The following is a 22341-nucleotide window of genomic DNA, read 5'->3' on the forward strand; positions in this document are numbered from 1 at the left end:
GGAGTCTGTTTGGGATTCTCTCTCTGTGCCCCTCCCCAACTCATGCTGTCTCTGTCTCAAAATGCATAAACAAGACCATCACTCCGGACAGTGGCACACGTGGTTGAGAGAGGGAGAGAAGCATTAGCCACAGAGACACACCTTATTGGGAGAGACTTGGCCGCGGTCTACGGTTGGCAGGTTTGGACCCCGTTTGTCCAAAGGGAGGACCGAAAATGGAGAGACCGTCTCAAGGGGAGAGGCGTGGGCTTCAGCTGTGAGCACCTTCACGGACTCTGTCCATTTCTCCGGATTGGCCCAGCCTCTGGCCTCTGTCCCTTTCTACTGCCATCAGAGGGTTCTCCTTGAATCCCACCGACTGGGTTCCCCTCTGGTTAAAAAACCTTCGGTGTTGGGGTACCTGGGTAGTTCAGTCGGTTAAGCATCTGACTTCGGCTCAGGTCATGACCTCACGGTTCGTGAGTTCGAGTCCCGCATAGTGTGAGCCCCGCTTCTCTCTCTTTCTCTCCCTCTCTCTCTGCCCCTGGTGGGCTTCTCTCTCTCTCACTCACTTGCACCCTCTCTCTTTCTCAAAAAAACCCAAAAAACAAAAAACCCTGTGGTTTTGCCCCCTCTTTTCCAATAGGGTGAGTCTCATGTATCTTTACCCTCTCCCCACCGAGTGGGTGTCCTGCCTCTGCCCGCCCTTCCCGGGCGCCCTCTATCACCATCGTGGCGGCTCTCCCAGGAGCAGAGAGAGAGAGAGAGAGAGCAGAGGAGGGGCAGAGAGAGAGACACAGAATCCAAAGCAGGCTCCAGGCTCTGAGCTGTCAGCACAGAGCCCAACGCAGGGCTTGAACCCGTGAACCTCGAGATCATGAAGTCACTCGCTCAACCGACTGAGCCACCCAGGTGCCCCTGAGCCTTTCAACTCATGAACGAACCAGGCCCTGGATGGGGGCCGTCCCGGGGGGATCCGGATCTCGGGCGAGGGCAGCTCTGGGCAGCTGAGGCAGGCTTGGGAGGGTCTGACCGCTGATAGCCCTTGGCTGAGGGGGATCTGGTGGCTCAGCCCCGGGTCCACCGCACATGGGCTGGTGCACAGGGGGGCAGGGCGTTCTCGACGTTCTTCTGCATTAAGACAGCCTGGGATTGCCCTTGCCTTTCGGAGGCTGTAGGACACACCGCTGACTCACGCTGAACTCACTGTTGGCGAGACCCTCCGTGCCCCATCTGGGACTCGTCCGCTGGGTTTTGGGGCCTCAGTGCCGGACTCCACGTTCGCCCGGTCATGTTTCATCTTGTTAGATTTGGCTCCTTGCTCTAGGCTGGGGAGATCGAGCTTGGATCCCTCTTCCCTCCCAGGCCCCAGGCCCCCGTGTCGGCCAGCTCCCGGTCTTTTGCAGTTTCCTTCAGCAGCCCGCCGCCTCGAGCCCCGTCTGTTTGCACAGCCTGCTCCAGGCAGCATGGCCCCGAGGGGAGAGACCGCAGTCGGCCAGGACCCAGGTGCTCTTTGAGTCGGTCTGGCAGGCTGGGCTTGAATCTTGGTTGCCTGTTGGCTTGTTGGGTGTCCTCGGATGCATACCCACTCCCCCTGCCCCGTTTCCTTATCTGTAAAAGTGGAGTCTCTAGCTGTCTGTGCTGCCCAGGGCTGAGTGAGAAAGAATGGGAGGTCTGACCCGCATCGGGGGCTGTAGTGAGGAGGGGGCAGGGAGCCAGGCGGCTCGAGGCCCACCCTATGAGCCCTGCTGTGGCCTGAACTGCCCGCAAGCATTGTCCCGGTGGTCTCACATGTGCCCCTTCACCTTCCCGGTTTGGGTGTGGGCTCCCGGAGGGACTTGGCTAATAAGCCCCTGCCGGGGGCTACTGAGTCCGCTCCCCAGCCGTCTGCTGATCTCAAGGGCAAGGTGGATGCAGCACGGAGTTGGGACTGAAGACCGAGCGCCAAGGCCTAAACTGACCACTTACTCAGCGTGTGACCTTGTGTCCGCTGGAGGCTCAGCCTCCTCCTCTGGTAAAGCTCCGACCTGACACTGGATGCAAAGGCTGTGTGTTAGTTTCCGAGGACCGGGAGGTCAGTGCCCTCACGCGGGCAGCTTGAGCAACAGACATGAATTTCCTTGCAGGGCTGGACGCCGGAAGTCCAAGACGGAGGTGTTGACAAGGGTGGTTTCCCTGGAGGCCCCTCTGCTTGGCTTGCGGATGACTGCCGTCTCCCCGGATCTTTGCGCCGTCTTCCCTCTGTTCGTGTTTGCATTCATATTGGCACATTTCCTCTTTTTAAAAGGACAACACTCATACTGGGTTGGAACCCACCCAAATGACCCTAATGACTTCATCTAAGTCCCTCTTTAAAGACTCTATCTTGGGACACCTGAGTGGCTCCGTCGGTCAAGCATCTGACCCTTGATTTTGGCTCGGGTCATGATCTCACGGTTCAGGAGTTCGAGCCCTGCATGAGGATCACTGACAGCATGGAGCCTGCTTGGGATTCTCTCCCCCTTTCTTTCTGCCTCTCCTGCGTACAAGCTTTCCTCAAATAAATAAACTTAAAAAAAAAAAAGACTGTATCTTCATATATCTTCAAACGCAGTCCCATCTTGAGTTACTGGGGGTTAGGGTTTCGACATATGAATTTGCGGGGAGGGGACACAGCTCAGCCCATAACAGTCCCTGGAACTGCTTTGCCAACCGCAAAACAGGTCTTGGGGTCCCGGGCTGGACTCTGGCCACAGGAGAGGGTCTCTGCGTGGTCAGGAACCAGATGGGCTGTCTGTGCCAGAGTTACTCTTTCTCTCCTGGAAGGGGGTGAGGACCTGGCTCCTCTGCCTGTATCTCTCTGGGGACCGGCCAGGGCCCCATGGGGTCTGCTTCAGGGGCATGGCCAGAGCCATCCAGACTGCCCGTCCATTGGGCCGTTGCCTTCAGGCTGCCAACCTCCACTCTCATAGAGCTCCTTGTACCCAACGGGCAGGCAGAGCCCCTGGAACTGGCCTCTGGAGGTTGGGCAGGGTATGGCCAGGTGATTTGAATGATCAGGGCCAAGTGGAGGGGGGCCTGGAACGCAATACCCTTAACCTTGAGATGGGCGGTCGCAGGCATGGGGGCAGACCTTGTGGGGCTCAGGGCCTAGAGCCTGAGAATCGGTTTTTGGTAAGTGAGTGAATGTGGATGAGAGAAGGTCCTGCTGGGACATAGGGCCTGGGGTCAGATCGGCACACCTTTACGAGGCCTGCCCTGAGCCCACTGTCCTTGGGAGCCTATAGTTTTCTAATACGATTAGGGCTGAGACAGAGGCAGGCCCGGGACCCTGCGGAGCGTGAAGAGAGAGTCCTTTCCTGGCCAGGGCGTCCAGGAGGGGGCAGAGCCTGAATAAAGACCGGTGGAGTGGCAGTTGGCCAAACAGAAGAAGAGGAGATGGCGCGCCAGGGGGGACAGCGTGCCAGGGTGGGTGGCAACATGGAGCGTGCTGGGAGGTGGGACCAGGAAGATGGGTGGGAGCTTTGGGGGATGGGGAGCTGAGGGAGGGTTTGGAGAGGGGAGGTGACTACGGGGACAGGACAGATTTGTGGTTTAGGGAGTGCCCTCTGGTGGCATGTAGAGGAGACTGCAGGGGACAGGGCTGGAGGCTGGGGGACCAGCAGGTACCCAGGCTGTCCAGGTGCAAGATCCAGACGGAGCAGGAGAGGGGTGTAGGAGGTGGGCTTGCCTGGCGTGCGGGCTAGTTAGCCATGGGAAGTGGGGGACGGAGAGGGTAGAGTCTGGGGCCACTGGCTGCTGGGGCTTCTGGGTAGAGGGGCCAGGAGCTTGGTGGTGTTCGTTTCCAAGATGCACTAAGTTGGGTCTGGATGGCGATGTGCTCAGTGCTGGACCATTGAAGTGTCCCACGGGCTATGGTGATGCGTGACCACTGTCTAGACAAGTAGGGCCTATGTCAGGGTTCAAGGGGAATCACTGAGGTGACTCAACATGAGGGCGGAGCAGAGCACGGGACGAGGGAAAGGGGGCAGACTGGGTGATCCTCCCGGGAGGGGAGGACGTGGTCAAAGCCCTGGGGCTTGGTTCAGGCTCAGAGCTTGGGGTCCTGCGGATGGAGTGAAAGTGTGAGTGAGATCAAGTCCCAAAGCAAAGCTCAGATGGGAGAACTGGGGGGCTCGGGGTTGGACCAGGGCTGTGGGGAGGAGGGGCTGCTGTGTTGCCACCTCCCTGGGTGGCAGGCAGCGTCGGAGACCAGTTGGTTAGTTGCATTCAGAGGTGGGCATGGCTGGGGGCGTCCTGAAGGCCCTCCGTTCCATTGTGCCCTGATTTCCTGAAGCCACTTAGCACTTGCTGTCCCAAAGGGCCCTAAATTAAGAGTTTTGGAGCTTGGCCAAGCCATGGAGCCAAACACTTAGCTCGGTGAAAACTGCCGTAGGAGTGGCCTCGGGGTCTCCTGGAGCAGGGCCAAGTCACTTGTTCTACCCTATCGGGGACTGAGCTTGTCTCATAAGGAAAAGGAACCTGGAGGGGAGCCCTTCTGTCCCCAGGGCTGAGAATGAGTTTCCCCTCCTGGACCCTGCATGAGAACCCAGCTGGAGAGGGAGAGATGAGACGTCGAAGAGACATTTGCTGCCCAAAGATAATGCCAGTCCCTCCTGTCCTGGTGAGGGCCGCTAAGGGCACCCTCGCTGCCCAGGCAGTTCAAGGACCAGCCCCACCGCTCCCCAATTCTGTGCTCTCAGGCCAGTCCTTCCAAGAGAGTCGTAAAAGGGACATACATGTCTCCTGCCAAGCCGGTCTCTGGGTGGAGTTAATTCTGTAGTACATACAGCTCTATTCACCCACCACCCGTGCACCCTGTGCTCAGAGGGTGCCACCCAGACGTAGACTTAATGTTCAGGACATGGGGATCCTAAGACGGACCCCACACGGGAGCAGAGAGCCTGACACCAAGATTTCCTGCGATCGTGGTGCCTGGAGATGAACGGGGTTTTGAATTCCATCCGAAAAGACCTGGATCCCTCTCTCCTTGTCTCTGCCTGCCTCCTTCGTTGTTTTTGGCCACGTTTTGATTTTGGGAAGCCATTTACAGCCCATTAAAAGATCAAATGTCTGGAGATGATGAATCGAGGCACTTGAAAATGTTTTGCAATTCACAGCTCATTTCCCTATAGAACACCCCGACCCGGTGTGATTCAGAGATGGCTGGACGGCCTGTCTGTTCCAGGCGCCGGGGACGGATCTCGGGACGGAGCACTGTCCTTGGGTTGGTTCGTCCCGAAGAGAATCATGCTGGGTGCCTGGGTGGCACTGATGCTCCTTGGTAGAGCTGGAGGAAGAGCCCAGACCGCTGACATCTCGCACGATTTCCAGAGCGAGCTGGCAGGAGGAAGAGTGGAGATTCGTACGGGGGAGGTGGGACCCTGCTGGTCCCCGGGGCTGGAAGGCTGGGTTCCCTTCCCAGCTCAGCATCGGGTTTGAGCTGTGCGCTGTGAGGTTTAACTGGCCACTACTTCTCCTGTCTGCAAATTAGGAAGGTCAGTCCCTGGGCTCTCATGAACACTTGGGGTTTCAGGAGCCAGCCAGTCAGCGAGACTCTGGGTTAGGTAGGACCACATGATCTTCCCATCACTAACCTCAGTCTGCTCGTGTGGCCCCCACCGTAACCTTGAAAAGTGGAATTTTTTTTTAACTGAGGTTCAGAGAGGGGACGTCACTTGGCTCAAGTCACACAGCAAGTTGATGGCGGAACCATGTTTTGAACTAGGTCTCCAGGTGCCTTTGGGGAGAGGGATGGACTTTGGGTTATTTCTGTGGTCTTTCTGACTGTGCAAATGTTGCAATTTTCCTAGAAAATTGTCAAGATTTTGACTTTTTTCGACGCAAGGTCACACATAATATTTATGTATGATTTTAAATCTGTGGAATTCTTTTCTTGGTTTTGGGGTACCCGGGTGCCCCAAAACCACTTTGTTTCTTCATGAATCTGGTGCTGCTGCTAAGATCTAATTTCAGCTTATTGTAGATAGTCTGTGTTCCTTTCCTTTCTCTAGCGTTTGGTATTTTGTCTGCATCCTGAGATTTCTGATGTTTCATCACTGTGTGTCTGTCTGTGTTCATCTTGCTTAGCCCCCAGTGGGCTCTTTCTGTCAAGAGCTCATGTCTTTGTTGAACTCTCTTTTCTCTTTCTTCATGTGTGTATTCCCTTTGCTCTCTCCAGTCTCCCATTCCAGAGCTACTAATCGACATAGGTTGGGACATAGTCTGTATTCTGGGTCTTTCCCCTTTTCTCCCGTATTTTCCATCTCCTTTTCCCCCTGCGGTATATCCTTGGAAAGTTCATGGCTTGGATTTCCGGCTCATCTGCTGTCTCTCTGGCTGTTTCCATGCTGGTTTTTCAGCCCATCTGTTGAGCTTTTGGTTTTTACCATCGTATATTTCATTTCCAGGCGATCTCATTTTTTTCCCATTTCGTAATATCTTTTACAAGTGCACAATCCTCTTATCTCTTCGAGGACATTAATTATGTTTTAAAAAATTGTCTTCATCTGTTTGCTTTAGGAGTTGTCTTTTCCTGAAGTGCGGTTTATTGTCTGTTGAGCTGATGCCTTTCTTTCACGGTGCTGGCCTTTTTTTCTGGAATAATTTGAGAATCGTGGTATTTGGGGGTTCCCACTGGTTTGTCTCTTTTACTGTTTATTGCTTTGTTGCCTCTTGGAGGGCTGGTAGTAGGTGCAGGGTAGAGAAGGAATGTGCAAGAATGCAGTTGTATAAACTCAAGAGGGTCGCGGTTTCTCCGGGGGGGGTCATCACCTTTTGAGGGACCCACTTCCAACCACACCTGTGTCCTGGCAGGTGAACCCAATGCCTGATTCTCGACATCAGCAGGGGTAGGGATCAGGTCCTACCCATCTGACTCCTTGTACTGTGGTCCTCTGATAGTCACCTCTGGGTCCCTCCTCTATCGGACTAGCCGCATCAGCTGCTCCTGAGTCCCTTTCCCCGTGTGTTTCTGGTGCCTCCTTCAACTTTGTTCTACTGACTTTTAGTTCCTCAAAATTTCTGGCTGAGTTTTATTTTTATTTATTTATATTTTCTGCTTTATTGAGTTATGATCGACAAATTTAAAAAAGCAGGTATTTCCCCCCCCATGCTTCAACCCCCCAAAGGTATACAACATGATGACTTAATATACATATACGTTGTAAAATGATTACTACAGATGATTAACATTCATCACCTCACATAGTTACCATCGTTTGTTTTGGTTTGTGGTGCGAACACTTAAGATTTACTCTCCCAGCAAATTTCAAGTACCCTATTCAGTATAATTAACTATAATCACCATGTGCAGATTTAATCTGTATATTAGGTCCCGGAACTTACTCATCTTACAACTGCCAGTTTGTGTTCTTTGATAACATCTCCCCATCTCCCCTCTCCTCCCGCCCTCCCCCAACTCCTGGCAACCCCTGTGCTACTCTGGTTTTTGTAGTCTCTGGTGCATGTGGTTTTGGATTCCACATGCAAATGAGATCACACTGCATTTGTCTTTCTGTGTCTGGCTTCTTAGCATAACATCCTCCAGGTTCATCCACGTTATCACAAATGGTAGGATTTCCTTCCTTTTTTTTCAATCTTTTTTTTTTTTTAAAGCTTATTTATTTATTTTGAGAGAAAGAGAGAGAGCAAGCAGGGGAGGGGTAGAGAGAGAGGGGAAGAGAGAATCACGAGTAGGCTCTGCACTGTCAGCACAGATCCCAGTGGGGGGCTCGAACCCACGAACTGTGAGATCATGACCCGAGCAGAAACCAAGAGTCAGATGCTTCACCGACTGAGTCACCCAGGGACCCCTTTTTTTATGGCTGAATAACATTCTGTCGTGTGTGTGTGTGTGTGTGTGTGTGTGTATGTGTGTTCTAAATTTTCTGTGTCCATTCATTCATGGATGGACACTTCGGTTTCCATCTTGGCTGTTGTGAATAATGCTGCAGTGAGCATGGAGTGCAGAGATCTCTTCCAGATACTGATATTGTTTCCTTTGGATATGTACCCAGAAGTGCAATTCCTGGATCCTATGGTAGTCCCGTTTTTAATTTCTTTCAAGAACCTAGCAAAGTGGCTGCACCAAGGTACATCACCATCAGCAGCACACCAGGGTTGCCTTTTCTCCGAACCTTCGCCAGCACTTGTTACCTTATTTCCCTTTGATAGTAGCCATCCTGACGAGTGTGAGGTGACCTCTCGTTTCGATTTGCGTTTTCTTGATGTTGAGTGATGTCGAGCGCCTTCTCATATACTTGGTGGCCGTCGGTATGTCTTTGGAAAAATTTCTCTTCAGGTCCTTCTGGCCATTAAACTCAGACTATTTGTTTTTTTGCTATTGAGTCTTTTGAGTTCCTTGTATGTTTTGGATATTGACCCCTTATAAGAGATGCGGTCTACAAAAATCCCAAAGCTCCCGCAAAGGCATTTTTGTCCGTGGCTGGCTGCCACATTATTGTTACTGAGGTGGGGGGGGGACGGTGGCGGGTTGTGTGTGTGTGAATGGGGGATCTCCTATCCACCATCTTGCTGATGTCCCAACAGGGGCTTGTTTTTAGATTTCCAGTTTCTAGGATCTGGGGATGGAAGGGGGAGACGGGAGTATGTGCTTTTCTGCCATCTGGATCCAATCTCCATGTTGTTTGCGTATGTCCCTTCCTCCCCACTGCCACACCCCAGCTCAGGCCTCTGTACCTCTTACACAGTGCACCAGAGGAAGTGCTCTAAACTCAGACCCGTGGGGCATCACTCTGGGGAGTCCTTCAGTGGCTCCCTGCTGACTTCATGATAAGACCCACATCTAGCCTGGCAGGCACCGTGCCTTTCTCCTGGCTCCTCCCCTTCCTCCAACCTTTGGTCCACCTGTAATTGCATTTGCTGTGGGCTGACGGTTACCTTTCGGTACTCAGGTGGTTGGCCTTTCTTTCTTTTTTTTTTTTTAATTTTTTTTTCAACGTTTATTTATTTTGGGGACAGAGAGAGACAGAGCATGAACGGGGGAGGGGCAGAGAGAGAGGGAGACACAGAATGGGAAACAGGCTCCAGGCTCTGAGCCATCAGCCCAGGGCCTGACGTGGGGCTCGAACTCACGGACCGCGGGACCGCGAGACCGCGACCTGGCTGAAGTCAGACGCTTAACCGACTGCGCCACCCAGGCGCCCCAAGTGGTTGGCCTTTCTTAGGACCGGGGTCCGGTGCCCTACTGTGTTCCCATAGCTCCCTGTGCGTGTCCTTTCATTGCACTTATGGCCCCGGGTTCCTGTGGATTTTAATCACTTCCTTTTCTTAAAGTGTTTAATGTTTATTTGAGAGAGAGAGAGAGAGAGAGACAGAACGTGAGCAGGGGAGGGGTAGCGAGAGAGGGAGGCACAGAATCCGAAGCAGGCTCCAGGCTCCGAGCTGTCAGCACAGAGCCTGACGTGGGGCTCAAACCCAAGAACCGTGAGATCCTGACCTGAGCCCAAGTCGGATGCTTAACGACCGAGCCGCCCAGGCGCCTCTTAATCACTTCCTTCTTATTCTTCCTCACCAGAGTGGGATTTCTCTGTGGGCAGGGGTTGATTCTGAGCACTTGATGACAGGTATGATGCCAGGACTTGGTGGCCAAAGGGTATGGCTACTCTCCCTTCCCCTTGGACCTGGTCCCAGGGTCTCAGTGGGCCCCTTATCCCCCAGCCTCGTGGAGGGGCCCCTCCTCGACCATCACGGCCTTTTGACCTGCAGTCAGCCCCTCAGTAATAACGTCACGACTGTTGCTTTCCCCACAGGCACTGGTGCCATCACACGGTGACGCGGACGGTGTCCTGCCAGGTGCAGAATGGCTCCGAGACCGTGGTCCAGCGCGTGTACCAGAGCTGCCGGTGGCCCGGGCCCTGTGCCAACCTTGTGAGGTAAAGGCTGTGGGGCTGGCCACCTCTGCTCTTCCTTTCTGCTCCTTTGGATGAATCGGACCCCAGCACAAGCTGCTGGGGAGGGGGGTTGACGCTTGGAAACAAGAACTGAGCATGCATTTACGCAGCACCTTTTGTGGACAGACCATGGGGGGCGGGTATGTGCGGGCCAGATGAAAGAGACACGCTTCCTACCCTGAAAGACCTTCATAATCCAGGGGGCATTTGATGAGCAGAAGAGCACCATAGACAGCGAGTGGGCGGAGGGGACAGGGGGATGGAGAAGGGCCGGTGAGACCCCTCTCAGCCCCGCCCCTGACTGCCCCCACTCTACTCAGCTGTGCCCCTCATGGCCCCGCCCTTCATGGCCCCGCCCCTCAGGCCCCGCCCCTCAGGCCCCATCCCTCATGGCCCCGCCCCTCACGGCCCCGCCCCTCACGGCCCCACCTCTCTTACAGCCCCCACCCACAGCCCTCAGGCAGCTCTCAGATTCATAGGAAGAGATCTGAATTCCTGGGGCCACAGTCGAGGTCTCTGAGACCCCACCTCATCTGCCTCCTAGTCCTCTCCCCCTCCAGTCCCTTTTCTGGCTCCAGCTTCCTTTACTCTCCACTCCACACCTGTCCGGCCGTGGGTTTCTGCCTCCAAGACCCTTTGCCCCTCTCTGCCTGGGACCACCCTTCTCAAATTCCAAATCCTGCCCAAACGAACAAAAAACCAGAAACAGACTCATACATACAGAGGACAAAGTAGTGGTTGCCAGAGTGGTTTGGGAAAAGTAAGTCATGAGATTAAGAGTCACGGGGTGAAAAGCACAGTATCGGCGATATAGTCAGTAATATGGGAATAACTTGGTATGGTGACAGACGGTGAAGACACTTATCATAGCATTTTGTGATGTATATAATTGTCCAGCCGCGATGTTGTGCACCTGAAACTAGCTCTATGTCAACTACACTTCAATTAAAAAAAAAACACTTTTGGGGCGCCTGGGTGACTCAGTCAGTTAGGCGTCCACCTTCGGCTCGGGTCATGATCTAAGGTTTGTGGGTTCGAACCCCACATCTGCCACACACCGCAGACCCTGCTTGGGATTCTCTCCCTCTCTCTCTCTGCCCTTCTGCCCTCCTTTGAAAATAAATAAACTTAAAAAAAAAAAACTTTTACAGCAACCCCCATTCGTGTCTGACCAAATATCTGGGTATTCTGGTCTAACCAGAGTGACACAGATTAACCATCCCAGGGTCATCATAAATTGGGTGTGTTTTCATCACCAAGGATGGATGAGCCCGGGGGTCGGGGCCCTTGCCTGCACAGTGGTGCCCCCTACAGGGCTCAGCGTGCAGCCAATGCCCAGAATCAGAATCAGCTTTGCAGCTGCTCTGCTGGGACCCACGAATGTGGCAGCGATTCTGGTCCTGGGCCACACAGGCTGCAGAGCTCGCCGGGGAGAGGGTGGCTTGTTTCTTTTCTAGATTTTTCATTCTACCTTTCATGGTTATTGCTGTCATTGTTATTAGGAAGAACGTGATATATACTCACTGTCCAAAAAAAAAAAAAAATCCCAAATATTACAGAAATTGAGCATTGTTCCTCTCGAATTACACCTACCTGATCCCCATTATTAGTATTAACGGTACGTCTCCTCTGTGCCTCCTCTATAACGGACTCTGCTCCTCTTATACACATATATGCATTTCCTTAAACAAAGACCAGATGGTGTTCTTTTGTCCTGCAACTTGCTTCCCCCCAGAACAATATTTTGCAATCATTTCCCGTACAGCCACCTCCTTTTTAACGGCTGTTCAAAGCCCCTTCATTGCAGTGAAGCATCATCATTGATGCCCCTTGTCCTCAACGAATGGATATTTAAATTGGCTTCCTCGTTTTAACTGCTACAGACTGTACTTCAGTCAGCATCATGATATGTATTTAACACTTCTACATGTTTAAAAGATTTTTTTAAGTTTATTTATTTATTTTGAGAGAGAAAGAGCATGAGTGGGGGAGGGGCAGAGAGAGAGAGAGAGAGAGAGAGAGAATCCCAAGCAGGCTCCTCACTGTCAGCACAGAGCCCAACTTGGGGCTCGAGTTCACGAAACTGTGAGGTTATGACCTGAGCCAAAATCGAGTGTCGGACACTTTTACACGTTTTTTTTTTTTAAATTTTTTAATGTATGTTTATTTTTGAGAGAGAGAGAGACAGACAGAGTGTGAGCAAGGGAGGGGCAGAGAGAGGGGGAGACACAGAATCCGAAGCAGACTCCAGGCTCTGAGCTGTCAGCACAGAGCCTGACGCAGGGCTTGAACTCAACAAACCGTGAGATCATGACCTGAGCTGAAGTCGGATGCTTAACTGACTGAGCCACCCAGGCGCCCCTATTTTCATAATTTAAAAATTTTTTCATAGTGTTTTAACAGTAGAGGTTCTTAGCTTGGGGTCCACATTATACACGAGTACGTTTGCAATTATTCCTTCTATAAAGGGAATGGCTAACTAAGTGGAGACATCCATTTTATTTTATTTTTATTTTTTATTTTGGGGGGGCAGAAGGGAGGAGGGAGGGGGAGAATCTTAAGCAGGCTCCACACTCAGCGTGGAGCTGGACGTGGGGCTCGATCCCATGATCCTGGGATCATGATCTGAGTTGAAATCAAGAGTCAGACGCTCAACCAACTGAGCCACCCAGGCACCCAGATGTGTCCATTTTAAATTTTAAGAGAAAGGTCTGCTTTTAACTGCTGTGCTGGAGGGATGGCCAGTGGATCCGTAAATGAAGAAACAGATGCTGACCCCCCCTACCTTTTCAGCAGAAGGCACAGAGGCCCCCCCGCCCTTTCCTTAACTCCCCTGGGCCCCCAGGAGCTGAATTCCTGGGTCTTCCCTGCCTTTGTCATCAGCAGGAAGCCTCAGATGACCAGGTCACCACCTCTGGATCTTAGGAGCATCTTCTGAGAGAAGGGTCTTTGGAGTCTGGTCTGTAAGTGACCCCAACAGGGTGGACTTCGGCTCTCAGCTCAGTGTGAGGAATGGGTGCCCCGCTCTTCCAATAGGGAGGCCGGCCCCTGAGAAGCAAGGCTACACCTGCCTCAGTTCGAACACCTGCATCTTGCTTTTTGTAGAGGGGAGCCAAGCTTGGGAACAGCTCTCTCCAAGAGATGGAATTTGGGACACTTGGGTGGTTCAGTCGGTTAAGCATCCAACTCGGGCCCAGGTCATGATCTCATGGTTCATGGGTTTGAGCCCCACATCGGGCTCTGTGCCGACAGCTCAGAGCCTGGAGCCTGTTTCAAATTCTGTGTCTCCCTCTCTCTCTGCCCCTCCCCTGCTTGTGCTCTGTCTCTGTCTCCTAAAAATAAATAAACATTAAAAAGAATTTAAAAAGTGAGCCATCAGGATTCCTTAACTCAAAACCCTTGGAAGGACGGCTTTCTTCATGTCAAAATGATAAGTTGAGGCTTTTATACTTTGTAAAAAATACAATAAGGCATCTTTAAGAAAAGCCACATAAGCTAACTACTGAATCTCTGACCTCAACTGGACAAATTTCCCAAATGATCACTAATTTTCACAACTGCCCTTTGCTTTAGGACTCCAGCAATTATCTGGACACTTTTCAGAAGCATCAGGGTCTGGTCCTCAGTGTGGGTGTTTAACAGGCCTTCGGAGAGTTCTCTCTCTCTCCTTGGCGTTAGGAGCTGAGAACAGAATGTTCGGTCACATCAGACACACATTTGTCCTGCACCTTCCCTTTGTTGAGTAAGACTTAATTCTCTTTCTTTAGAGGAATTCCGTATTTCTGCTCTCAATTATCACTGCCACTGAAATTACTATTACTTGCTCAGGAATGAGGTGTTCCTCTCTCTCCAGTAACTCCTATCTGAGTTAGGATTGGGGTGCATCCCCTCAGTCTTTGGCCTTGGGCTGCCGGCTGGGCAGGGAGAGGAAGGACGGCCGGGTGTGGCGCTGTCACCAGCTCCCTGGCCACCTGGGGCACCGTGTGCGCTCCCATCCCGGTCCAGGGTTTGCTGGCTTCATATATAAGAGGCGTTGTATTTATAGTAGCTGCTCGCTGGTCTCTCCAGTGCCTCTGTCAGATCAAGGTACTGCCCTGCCCCAAACCTTCCAGAAGCTTCCGTCTCTGTTATGGTAAAGTCTGTACCCCTCTCCACAGCTGATCAGCGTCTCACGTGACATGGACCCTGTTCCCCTCCTGACCCCAGAGCCCTCCATGGGCTGCCCTGTTCCTTGGGCTCTGTCCACATGGACCACCCTGTCCTTCCTCAGGGCCTTCACATCTGCTCATTTTTCCGCCCAGCCCGGTTTCAGCCCTGGAACAGCTGAATCTCCTGACCTGATTCAGTGGCTTTCCTCCCTGGCACCTGTCACTTTCCAGCCCCTTATCCCGCTTTATCTTAACGCTGGTCACCGTGTGCAACAACACAGCGTCTGTTCTGTGCTCAAGATCAAAGGTGTCAGAACACTTTGAATTCCTGCACAGGGTGTGCGTGATGGTGAGAACTGTGAATAAGACAGTTTGTTGCGAAGGCAAGTCCTTGTCTTATAAACTGATCCACAAACTCGCCACTGGGAGATTGAAGCTCAGAGAGCAGAGTGACTTGCCCAAGGTCCAAAGGATAGTCACAAAGGGACACCTGGGTGGCTCAGTCGGTTAAGCGTCTGACTTGGGCTCGGGTCGTGGTCTCACAGTTTGTGGGTTCGAGCCCCGTGTTGGGAGCTCGGACGGAGCCTGGAGCCTGCTTTGGATTCTGTGTCTCCCTCTCTCTCTCTGCTCCTCCCCCACTCATTTGCTCTGTTTCTCTCTCTCCCAAAAATAAGCAAACAACAACAAATTAAAAAAAAAAAAAGAATAGTCACAAGGATTGAATTGGGTTTACAGGCCCCAGGAGGATGCTCCTGAGATTTTATGACCCAGCCCCTTTCCTCTACCAAATAAGTACTTGTTGACCTCCTCCTGCGTACAGGCCTTGGGGAGGCCTCAGGAGAGCGTGATGTGAGAACCCAGACCAGGCCCTGACTTGGGGAGCCCATGACCGAGTAGCGGTGGTGGTGGTGGTGGTGGGGGCATTCGTCAAACCACAGCAGAAACAGGCACACAGTCGCATCTGTCATCTCTGCTGTGCGGGAGCAAGTTGCCCTGAGAGTGGAGCCAGAGACGGGGTGGGGACCCCCAACCCTGGGCTTCCCTGAGCTGGGGTTTTCTGTGAGGGGATTTATCCAGGTATGAAACAGCCCAGGATTGTGTAGCTCTGTCCCAGTGCAGTTATTAAGCCAATAGTATTCTCGAGATCTTGGGCCCCGTGGACTTCACTCTCTGCCAGCTCCTGTGTGTCTGCCGTGTCGCTCTGCACGGTCACAGAAGGGCGGCCGCAGCTCCGGGCATCAACAACAGTCTCCCAAATAAAGGAGCCCAGGGATGTGGTGCACGGTTGCCTCCTATCAGAGGGCACTGTCTTTTCCAGGGCCCCCCGGAGGTTCCCCTGAGGTCTCACCGGTCAGGATTTGTCCTCTGAGCCTGGGCGTCCCTGACTCTAAAGTAGGGGCGGTAGAAGGCTTCCCCAGGGGGCTGTCGGAGGATGATGTGAGGCGGGCTTGTGAGAAGTGCCGTGGGCATGCAAGCCGGGGCTGGGCCATGGCTGAGCTCGGAAGCAGATCCCAGGCGTATCGCCCCGGGAGCAGCCCTTAGTGGACGGCCAACCTCATCACGCTCTGAAGCTGCGTTTTTCCCCCCTGAGGTTAGGATGGCCAACCCCGGCCGAGCCCCCCCAGAGCTGCCTTGTGTCGTGTCGTGTTGCTTATAGTCCTGGCTGCCCAGTGTGCCTTGACACGTTTCAACCTCAGCGTTTACGTGGAAGTTTCTAGGTTTCCGTATTTCTTGCCTCTGCCACCTCCGGAGCTGTGGGCGGTGCGGCGGCACCAGGCATGACGGGGACCCTGCCTGCCCCCACCCCCTGGGCCACAGAGCAGGGCTCCTGGGGCAAATGGACTTCCCACCCAGGCAAGAAGAACCCGTGTCCTGGCCCCTCCTCCAGCTGTTCCAGCCATGTTCCTCCTTGCGGGCAAGCAGTCCGTGGGGCCAGGGGGAGCCTAAGCCCCTCTTCTGGACCATTCTCTGGCCACCTGGGTAAATAGCCCTGAGGGCTTCCGGCTCGGCTCTGGCCTCTTCCCCGAATCTGGGGGACTGTGCGTGGTGGGTACACCCCGAAGCCCACGGGGCTGGCGAGGGTGGCTGTTTACAGGAGGGGCTGGCCTGGCTGGAGCTGGATGACGTGGGCTGGGTCTGCACACAGAGCGGGCGGTGGAGCCGGGGGTAGGAAGAGAAGGGGTGGGGGCTGGGGTTTCACTTGGTTCCTTTGTAAAAATGACGATAGGACCTGCCTCGTGGGAGGGCTTTGGGGATTCAGTGCTGAGGCGTGTCTAGGCCAGTGTTGGCCGTGACAAACCCCAGGACCTTGGTAGGACTCTGAAAGGAGGTACAAATGTCAGGTGAATGACGAGTGGCTGGCAAGAGAGCGCAGGAGCACGTTTCCTGCCCGAGGGCGGGGGGCACCTGCACTGGCGCCCCCCCTGCTGCCCGCGGCTGCTCGCTGCCGGGTCTGTGCGGGGCCGTGGCGGGAAGAAGGGGTTTCTGCATTTCTGCATAGTTGGATTTAGGGATCGGCATGGCTGTAATCCTTGGTGGGGCCTCTCTTGGCAGAAGGCTTGGAAGTCAGCACGTTATGTCATTACATCCTGATGACATTTTTATGACAAAAGTATGCAGGTGGGGGAAGGGAGGGTGTGGTAGTGTTCAGAATGCACTTGGGGACGGGCATGTGCCCCCAGTGCCTCCCCGGCCCCTACCCTCTCCCCCAGGAGCCCCACGCAGACCTCTTTGCTTGCATTTTTTTTTCCCCCCGCTCAGCCCTTCCTGCAAATATTCATGGAGGGCCCTACTGTGTGCCAGAGGGGAACGTGATGGAGAGTAAGACCAAGTCGTTTTCCCCATGGACTTTATATTCAGCTAAATATGAAAACGAGAAAAAATATTGCCTCGTAATGAGTGCGTCACCTTCAGATAGGGTGATGTGGCCGGGCACGGACTGGGGCTACTTCAGAGCAGGTAGGGGAGACACCCTGGGGGGATGATGTTGATGCTGAGCAAAGAGTGAGGAGAAACAGCTTCCGTGTGATGATCGGGCAGGGTGGTCGGTGCAAAGGCCCTGAGAAAGGGAGGTCCCAGATGAAGGAACAGAGAGGAGGTCCGTGTCCAGGAGCAGAGCAGCTGAGGAGGAGGGTGTAGGCAGAGGCTGATCTCTGTGGGCTTAAGTTGGGCTTTGAGTCAATGTATCGGGAAGCCATGGAGAGTTTTAAGTAGAGATGAGAAATGATCTGATTGAGGTTTCTTTCTGATCAGCTTTTTATTTTGAGAGCAACGTCAATTCCCGTGAAGTTGTAAGAAATAATACAGAGAGATTCCGTATGTTTCGTCTCTTTTTTGGATCCCGTGTACTGTTCATTCTATTCCTCTCAATGATGACATCTTGCAGAATGAGAGAATGTGTCACAACCAGCGCATTGAGATACTGACATTAATGCAGTCAAGACACAGAATATTCTCTGCGCCGCAGGACCCTGCATATTGCCCTTCTGAAGCCACACCCACTCTCCTCCTGCTCCCCAATGCCTCCCAAATCCCTGGTAACCACCAATCTGTTCTCTACCTTTAAAACTTTGCCATTTCAGGGCGCCTGGGTGGCTCAGTCGGTTAAGCATCTGACTTCGACTCGAGTCACGATCTCACGGTTCGTGGGTTCGAGCCGCGCTTCAGGCTTTGTGCTGACAGCTCAGAGCCCGGAGCCTGCTTCGGATCCTGTGTCTCCCCCTCTCTCTGCCCCTCCCCCCACCCATGCTCTGTCTCTCTCTCTCTCTCAAAAATAAATAAACATTTAAAAAAATTAAAAAAACCTTTGCCATTTCAAGAACGGAACGAAAAGTAGGTAAACTTTGGGCAGTGGGTTTTTTCTCTCATCGTAATTTTCCGGAGAGTGATCTGGGCTGTTGAGTGTACAAGCAGTTCGTTCCTTTTTCATTGCCGAATAGTATTCCACGGCGTGCGTGTACCAGGTGGTTTAGCCATTTATCTGTTGAGAGACATCTGGGTTGTTTCCAGTTTGGGGCTATTCGGAATAAAACTGCGTAAACATTCCGGTTCCTTCAGATATTTGTGTGAACACAAATTTTCATTTCTCTGGGCAAGTGCCCACGAGTGCAATTGTTGGGTCTTTTGGTGGTTGTGTGTTTAGTTTTTCTAAGAACCTGCCAAACCGGTTTCAGAGTGGCTGTGCCATTTTACATTTCCACCAGCGAGGTCTCACTGACCCAGATTCTCTGTTTCCCTGCCGGCAGTTGGTGTTATCACTCTATTCCATTTTAGCCATTCTGTGTAGTCTCTCTTTTTTTTTTTTTTCAACGTTTTATTTTTTTTTTGGGACAGAGAGAGACAGAGCATGAACGGGCGAGGGGCAGAGAGAGAGGGAGACACAGAATCGGAAACAGGCTCCAGGCTCTGAGCCATCAGCCCAGAGCCTGACTCGGGGCTCGAACTCACGGACCGCGAGATCGTGACCTGGCTGAAGTCGGATGCTTAACCGACTGCGCCACCCAGGCGCCCCTGTGTAGTCTCTTTCATTGTGGTTTTCTATGAACTCTTTTCCTTGCCTTCGATCTTGGAGATCTTCTCCTATGTTTTCCTCTAAAAGGTTTTCAGTTTTGTGTTTGACATTTAAGTCCACGATCCATTTTGAGTTAATTTTTGCACAAGGGGTGATGTTTAGGGCAAGGCTAATTTTTTTTTTTTTTTTTTTGTCCGTGGATATCTGATCGCTCCAGTACCATTGCTGAGATGGCCGCCTTCCTTTCTTGGACTGCTTTTGCATATTTGCTAAAAATCATTTCGGGGGCACCCGGGTGGCTCAACCGGTTAAGTGTTCGACTCCTGATTTCGGCTCACGTCGTGATCTCACCGTTTATTGAGCTCTGCACTGACAGCACGGAGCCCCCTTGGGACTCTCTGTCTCCCCCTCTCTCTCTGCCCCTCCCCTGCTGGCACTCTGTCTCTCAAAGTAAATAATAAAATAAAATGTAAAAGTATCATTTGGGTATATTTGTGTTGGTCTAAGTTCTCTGTTCTGTTCCGTTGATAATACGCATCTACGGGTCCGTCTCATTACCTGTTGGTCTTGCTGTTGCTATGTAATGAGTCTTGAAATTGGAGAGGCTGATTTTGTTCCCACTTCCTTCTTCCTCTTCACAATTGGCTTAGCAACCTTAGTTCCTTTGTCTTTTCATATAAATTTTATGATAATCCGGTCTACAGCTACCAAAAATCTTGATGCGATTTTTGCAGGAATTACATGAAACCTTTACATCCACTTGGAGAGAATTATTACCTTACTATGTTCAGTCTTCCAGTCCAGGAATATCGTATGTCTCTCCATTTATTTGGATTTTTTTTTTTAACTTATTTCATCTTTCATTGCCTTCTTACAGTTTTTGGCCTACGTGCTCTGTTCTTTCTTTTTAAAAAAAAAATTTTTTTTTGGAGTGATTGTAAGTCATGCCTTTTGGTAGAACTGGTAAACTTGACTTTTCAGTTTCAATATCCTTGTGTTCGTTGCCAGTATATATCAATGCAATAGATTTTTGTGTGTGTTTATTTTTATTTTTATTTTTTTTTAATTTTTTTTTCAACGTTTATTTATTTTTGGGACAGAGAGAGACAGAGCATGAACGGGGGAGGGGCAGAGAGAGAGGGAGACACAGAATCGGAAACAGGCTCCAGGCTCCGAGCCGTCAGCCCAGAGCCTGACGCGGGGCTCGAACTCCCGGACCGCGAGATCGTGACCTGGCTGAAGTCGGACGCTTAACCGACTGCGCCACCCAGGCGCCCCTTTGTGTGTGTTTATATTGTATCCTCTGACTTTGTTCAGTTCGTATGTTAGCTTTGGGCATTTTTCTGTAGATTCCGTGACACTTTTTTTCTTCAGACAATCATGTCATCTGTAAGTAGCGACTGCCTTGTTTCCTCATTTCAGATCTGTGTGTCTGTCATTTTCTCTCTTTGCCTTTTCTCTGGCCAGAACTGCCGGCACTCACTGGGTAAGAGTGGAGAGAGCAGAGAGAATGCTTTGTTCCCAGCCACGGGGGGAAAGCCTTTGACCAGTAAGTATAATGTTAACTGCAAGGATTTCGTGGATGTTCTCTATCAAGCTGAGGAAATTCCCTGTATTACCATTTTTTTTCTGAGGGTTTTCATCCTGGGCACTGATTTTTGTCAATATATTTTTTTGCACTGATTGACATGATTACGTGATTTTTTTTAAAATTAATTTTTAGGGGCGCCTGGGTGGCGCAGTCGGTTAAGCGTCCGACTTCAGCCAGGTCACGATCTCGAGGTCCGGGAGTTCGAGCCCCGCGTCAGGCTCTGGGCTGATGGCTCAGAGCCTGGAGCCTGTTTCCGATTCTGTGTCTCCCTCTCTCTCTGCCCCTCCCCCGTTCATGCTCTGTCTCTCTCTGTCCCAAAAATAAATAAACGTTGAAAAAAAAATAAAATAAAATTAATTTGTATTTATTTTTGGCAGAGAGGGAGAGCGTGCATGAGCTGGGAAGGGGCAGAGAGAGAGGGAGACAGAGGACCTGAAGCAGGCTCTGTACTGAGAGCAGAGAGCCCAACATGGGGCTTGAACTCATGAACTGTGAGATCATGACCTGAGCCGAAGTCGGATGCTTTAACAGACCAAGCCACCCAGGCGCCCCTATGTGATTTTTAATATGGTGATTACGTTGACTCATTTTGGGATATTAAACCTACATGGCATCCTTGGAATAAACCCCACTTGGCCATGGTGTATAATTTTAAAAAATATATAGCTGAATTCTACTTGCTAATATTTTGTTTGAGGGTGTTTATGTCTGTATCCATGATGGACATTGGTCTGTGGTTTTCTTGTTTTCTACTGTCTTTGTCTGACTTCGGTATCAACGTCTCATAAAATGAGTTAGGATGTGCTCCTTCCTCTTGCATTTTCTGGAAGAGGATGTGTAGAATTGGTATTAATTCTTAAACGTTTGGTAAAATTCTGTGATGAAAACATCTGGGTCTGGTGATTTCTTTTGAAGGAGTTTTTTTTTTTTTTTTATATATATATTTTTTTATTTTATTTAAAAAAATTTTTTTTTAACGTTTATTTATTTTTGGGACAGAGAGAGACAGAGCATGAATGGGGGAGGGGCAGAGAGAGAGGGAGACACAGAATTGGAAACAGGCTCCAGGCTCTGAGCCATCCGCCCAGAGCCTGACGCGGGGCTCGAACTCCCGGACCGCGAGATCGTGACCTGGCTGAAGTCGGACGCTTAACCGACTGCGCCACCCAGGCGCCCCTTGAAGGAGTTTTTAAGCTACAAATGCAATTTCCTTAATAGTTATGGCGCTGTTTAAATGACCTATTTCATCTTGAATCGGGGTAATTTGCGTTTTTCAATGGCTTGGTCCGTTTCCTCTAAACTGTTAACATTTACATGTGTAGTGATATTACCTGTTTCATTCGTGAGATTGATAATTTGTGTCTTCTCTTGTTTTTCCTTTGTCAGTCTTGCTAGAGTTTGGCCATCTCATCGGTCTTTCCGGAGAACCAGCTTTGGGTCTCACTGATTTTTCTCTGTTGTTTTTCTGTTTTCAATTCCATTGCTTTCTGCTCTTATCTCTACGACGTCCTTTTTTCTGCTTGCTTTGAATGATTTTTCTCAACTTTCTGGAGGTTCCTGAGATGGACTGGTTTAGGTTTGGAGAAGATCGCTGGCTGTCGTGGGGAGAATGGGCACAGGCAACTGCTAGGTGATGGGGGCTCACGCTAGGACAATAGCTGGGGAAGTGGAGAGAAGTGGCTGGATTCAGGAGGTGTCTTGAAGCAGAGATAACAAGAATCTGATCACGGAAGGGCAGGGAGCAATCGGGAACAACCCTAAATGTTTGGTGTGAGCGGCTGGTTGGCTGTGCATGCCATTCATTAAGCTGAGGACACTCAGGGGTGTCAGCCCTAAGAGGTGGAAGCCGGCAGCTCTGTTTTGGCCAACTGAAGCTTGAGATGCCCATGGGGCATCCATGGAGGGCGGAGGGCAAGTAAGAGGTTGAGTGAAAAGCCCAGGGCACCAGGAAGATTCTGGGATTCGGGCCATAGTGCATTTCATGGATTCTAAGACGCCATTGGTAGGAAGAACTGTGTTATCTTACCATCCCTGAGACTTAAACCCATTAAGTGATAGCACACCATCAACTGTATCCGCCATGTTGAACTGTAACAATGGGTGCATGTTGGAACCTAGGAGATGTGGCGTGATTGAGGATCGAGAGCATGTAGACCGTGTTTGAAGCTGCAGGATTGGAGG

General features: G+C 51.4%; 1 protein-coding gene across 2 annotated transcripts in view; it reads left to right on the forward strand.

The window, feature by feature from the left end:
- The window catches only part of COL26A1 (collagen type XXVI alpha 1 chain), a 167532-nt gene that overhangs the window by 38849 nt on the left and 106342 nt on the right, over positions 1-22341 (forward strand). For both annotated transcript variants that reach the window (XM_047838768.1, XM_047838769.1), the window contains exon 2: positions 9771-9893. In XM_047838768.1, coding sequence (XP_047694724.1) covers positions 9771-9893 — 123 coding nt within the window. The remainder of the gene's footprint in view (positions 1-9770; positions 9894-22341) is intronic.

Source organism: Prionailurus viverrinus, chromosome E3 (genome assembly GCF_022837055.1).
Source record: "Prionailurus viverrinus isolate Anna chromosome E3, UM_Priviv_1.0, whole genome shotgun sequence".
Taxonomy (NCBI): Eukaryota; Metazoa; Chordata; class Mammalia; order Carnivora; family Felidae; genus Prionailurus; species Prionailurus viverrinus.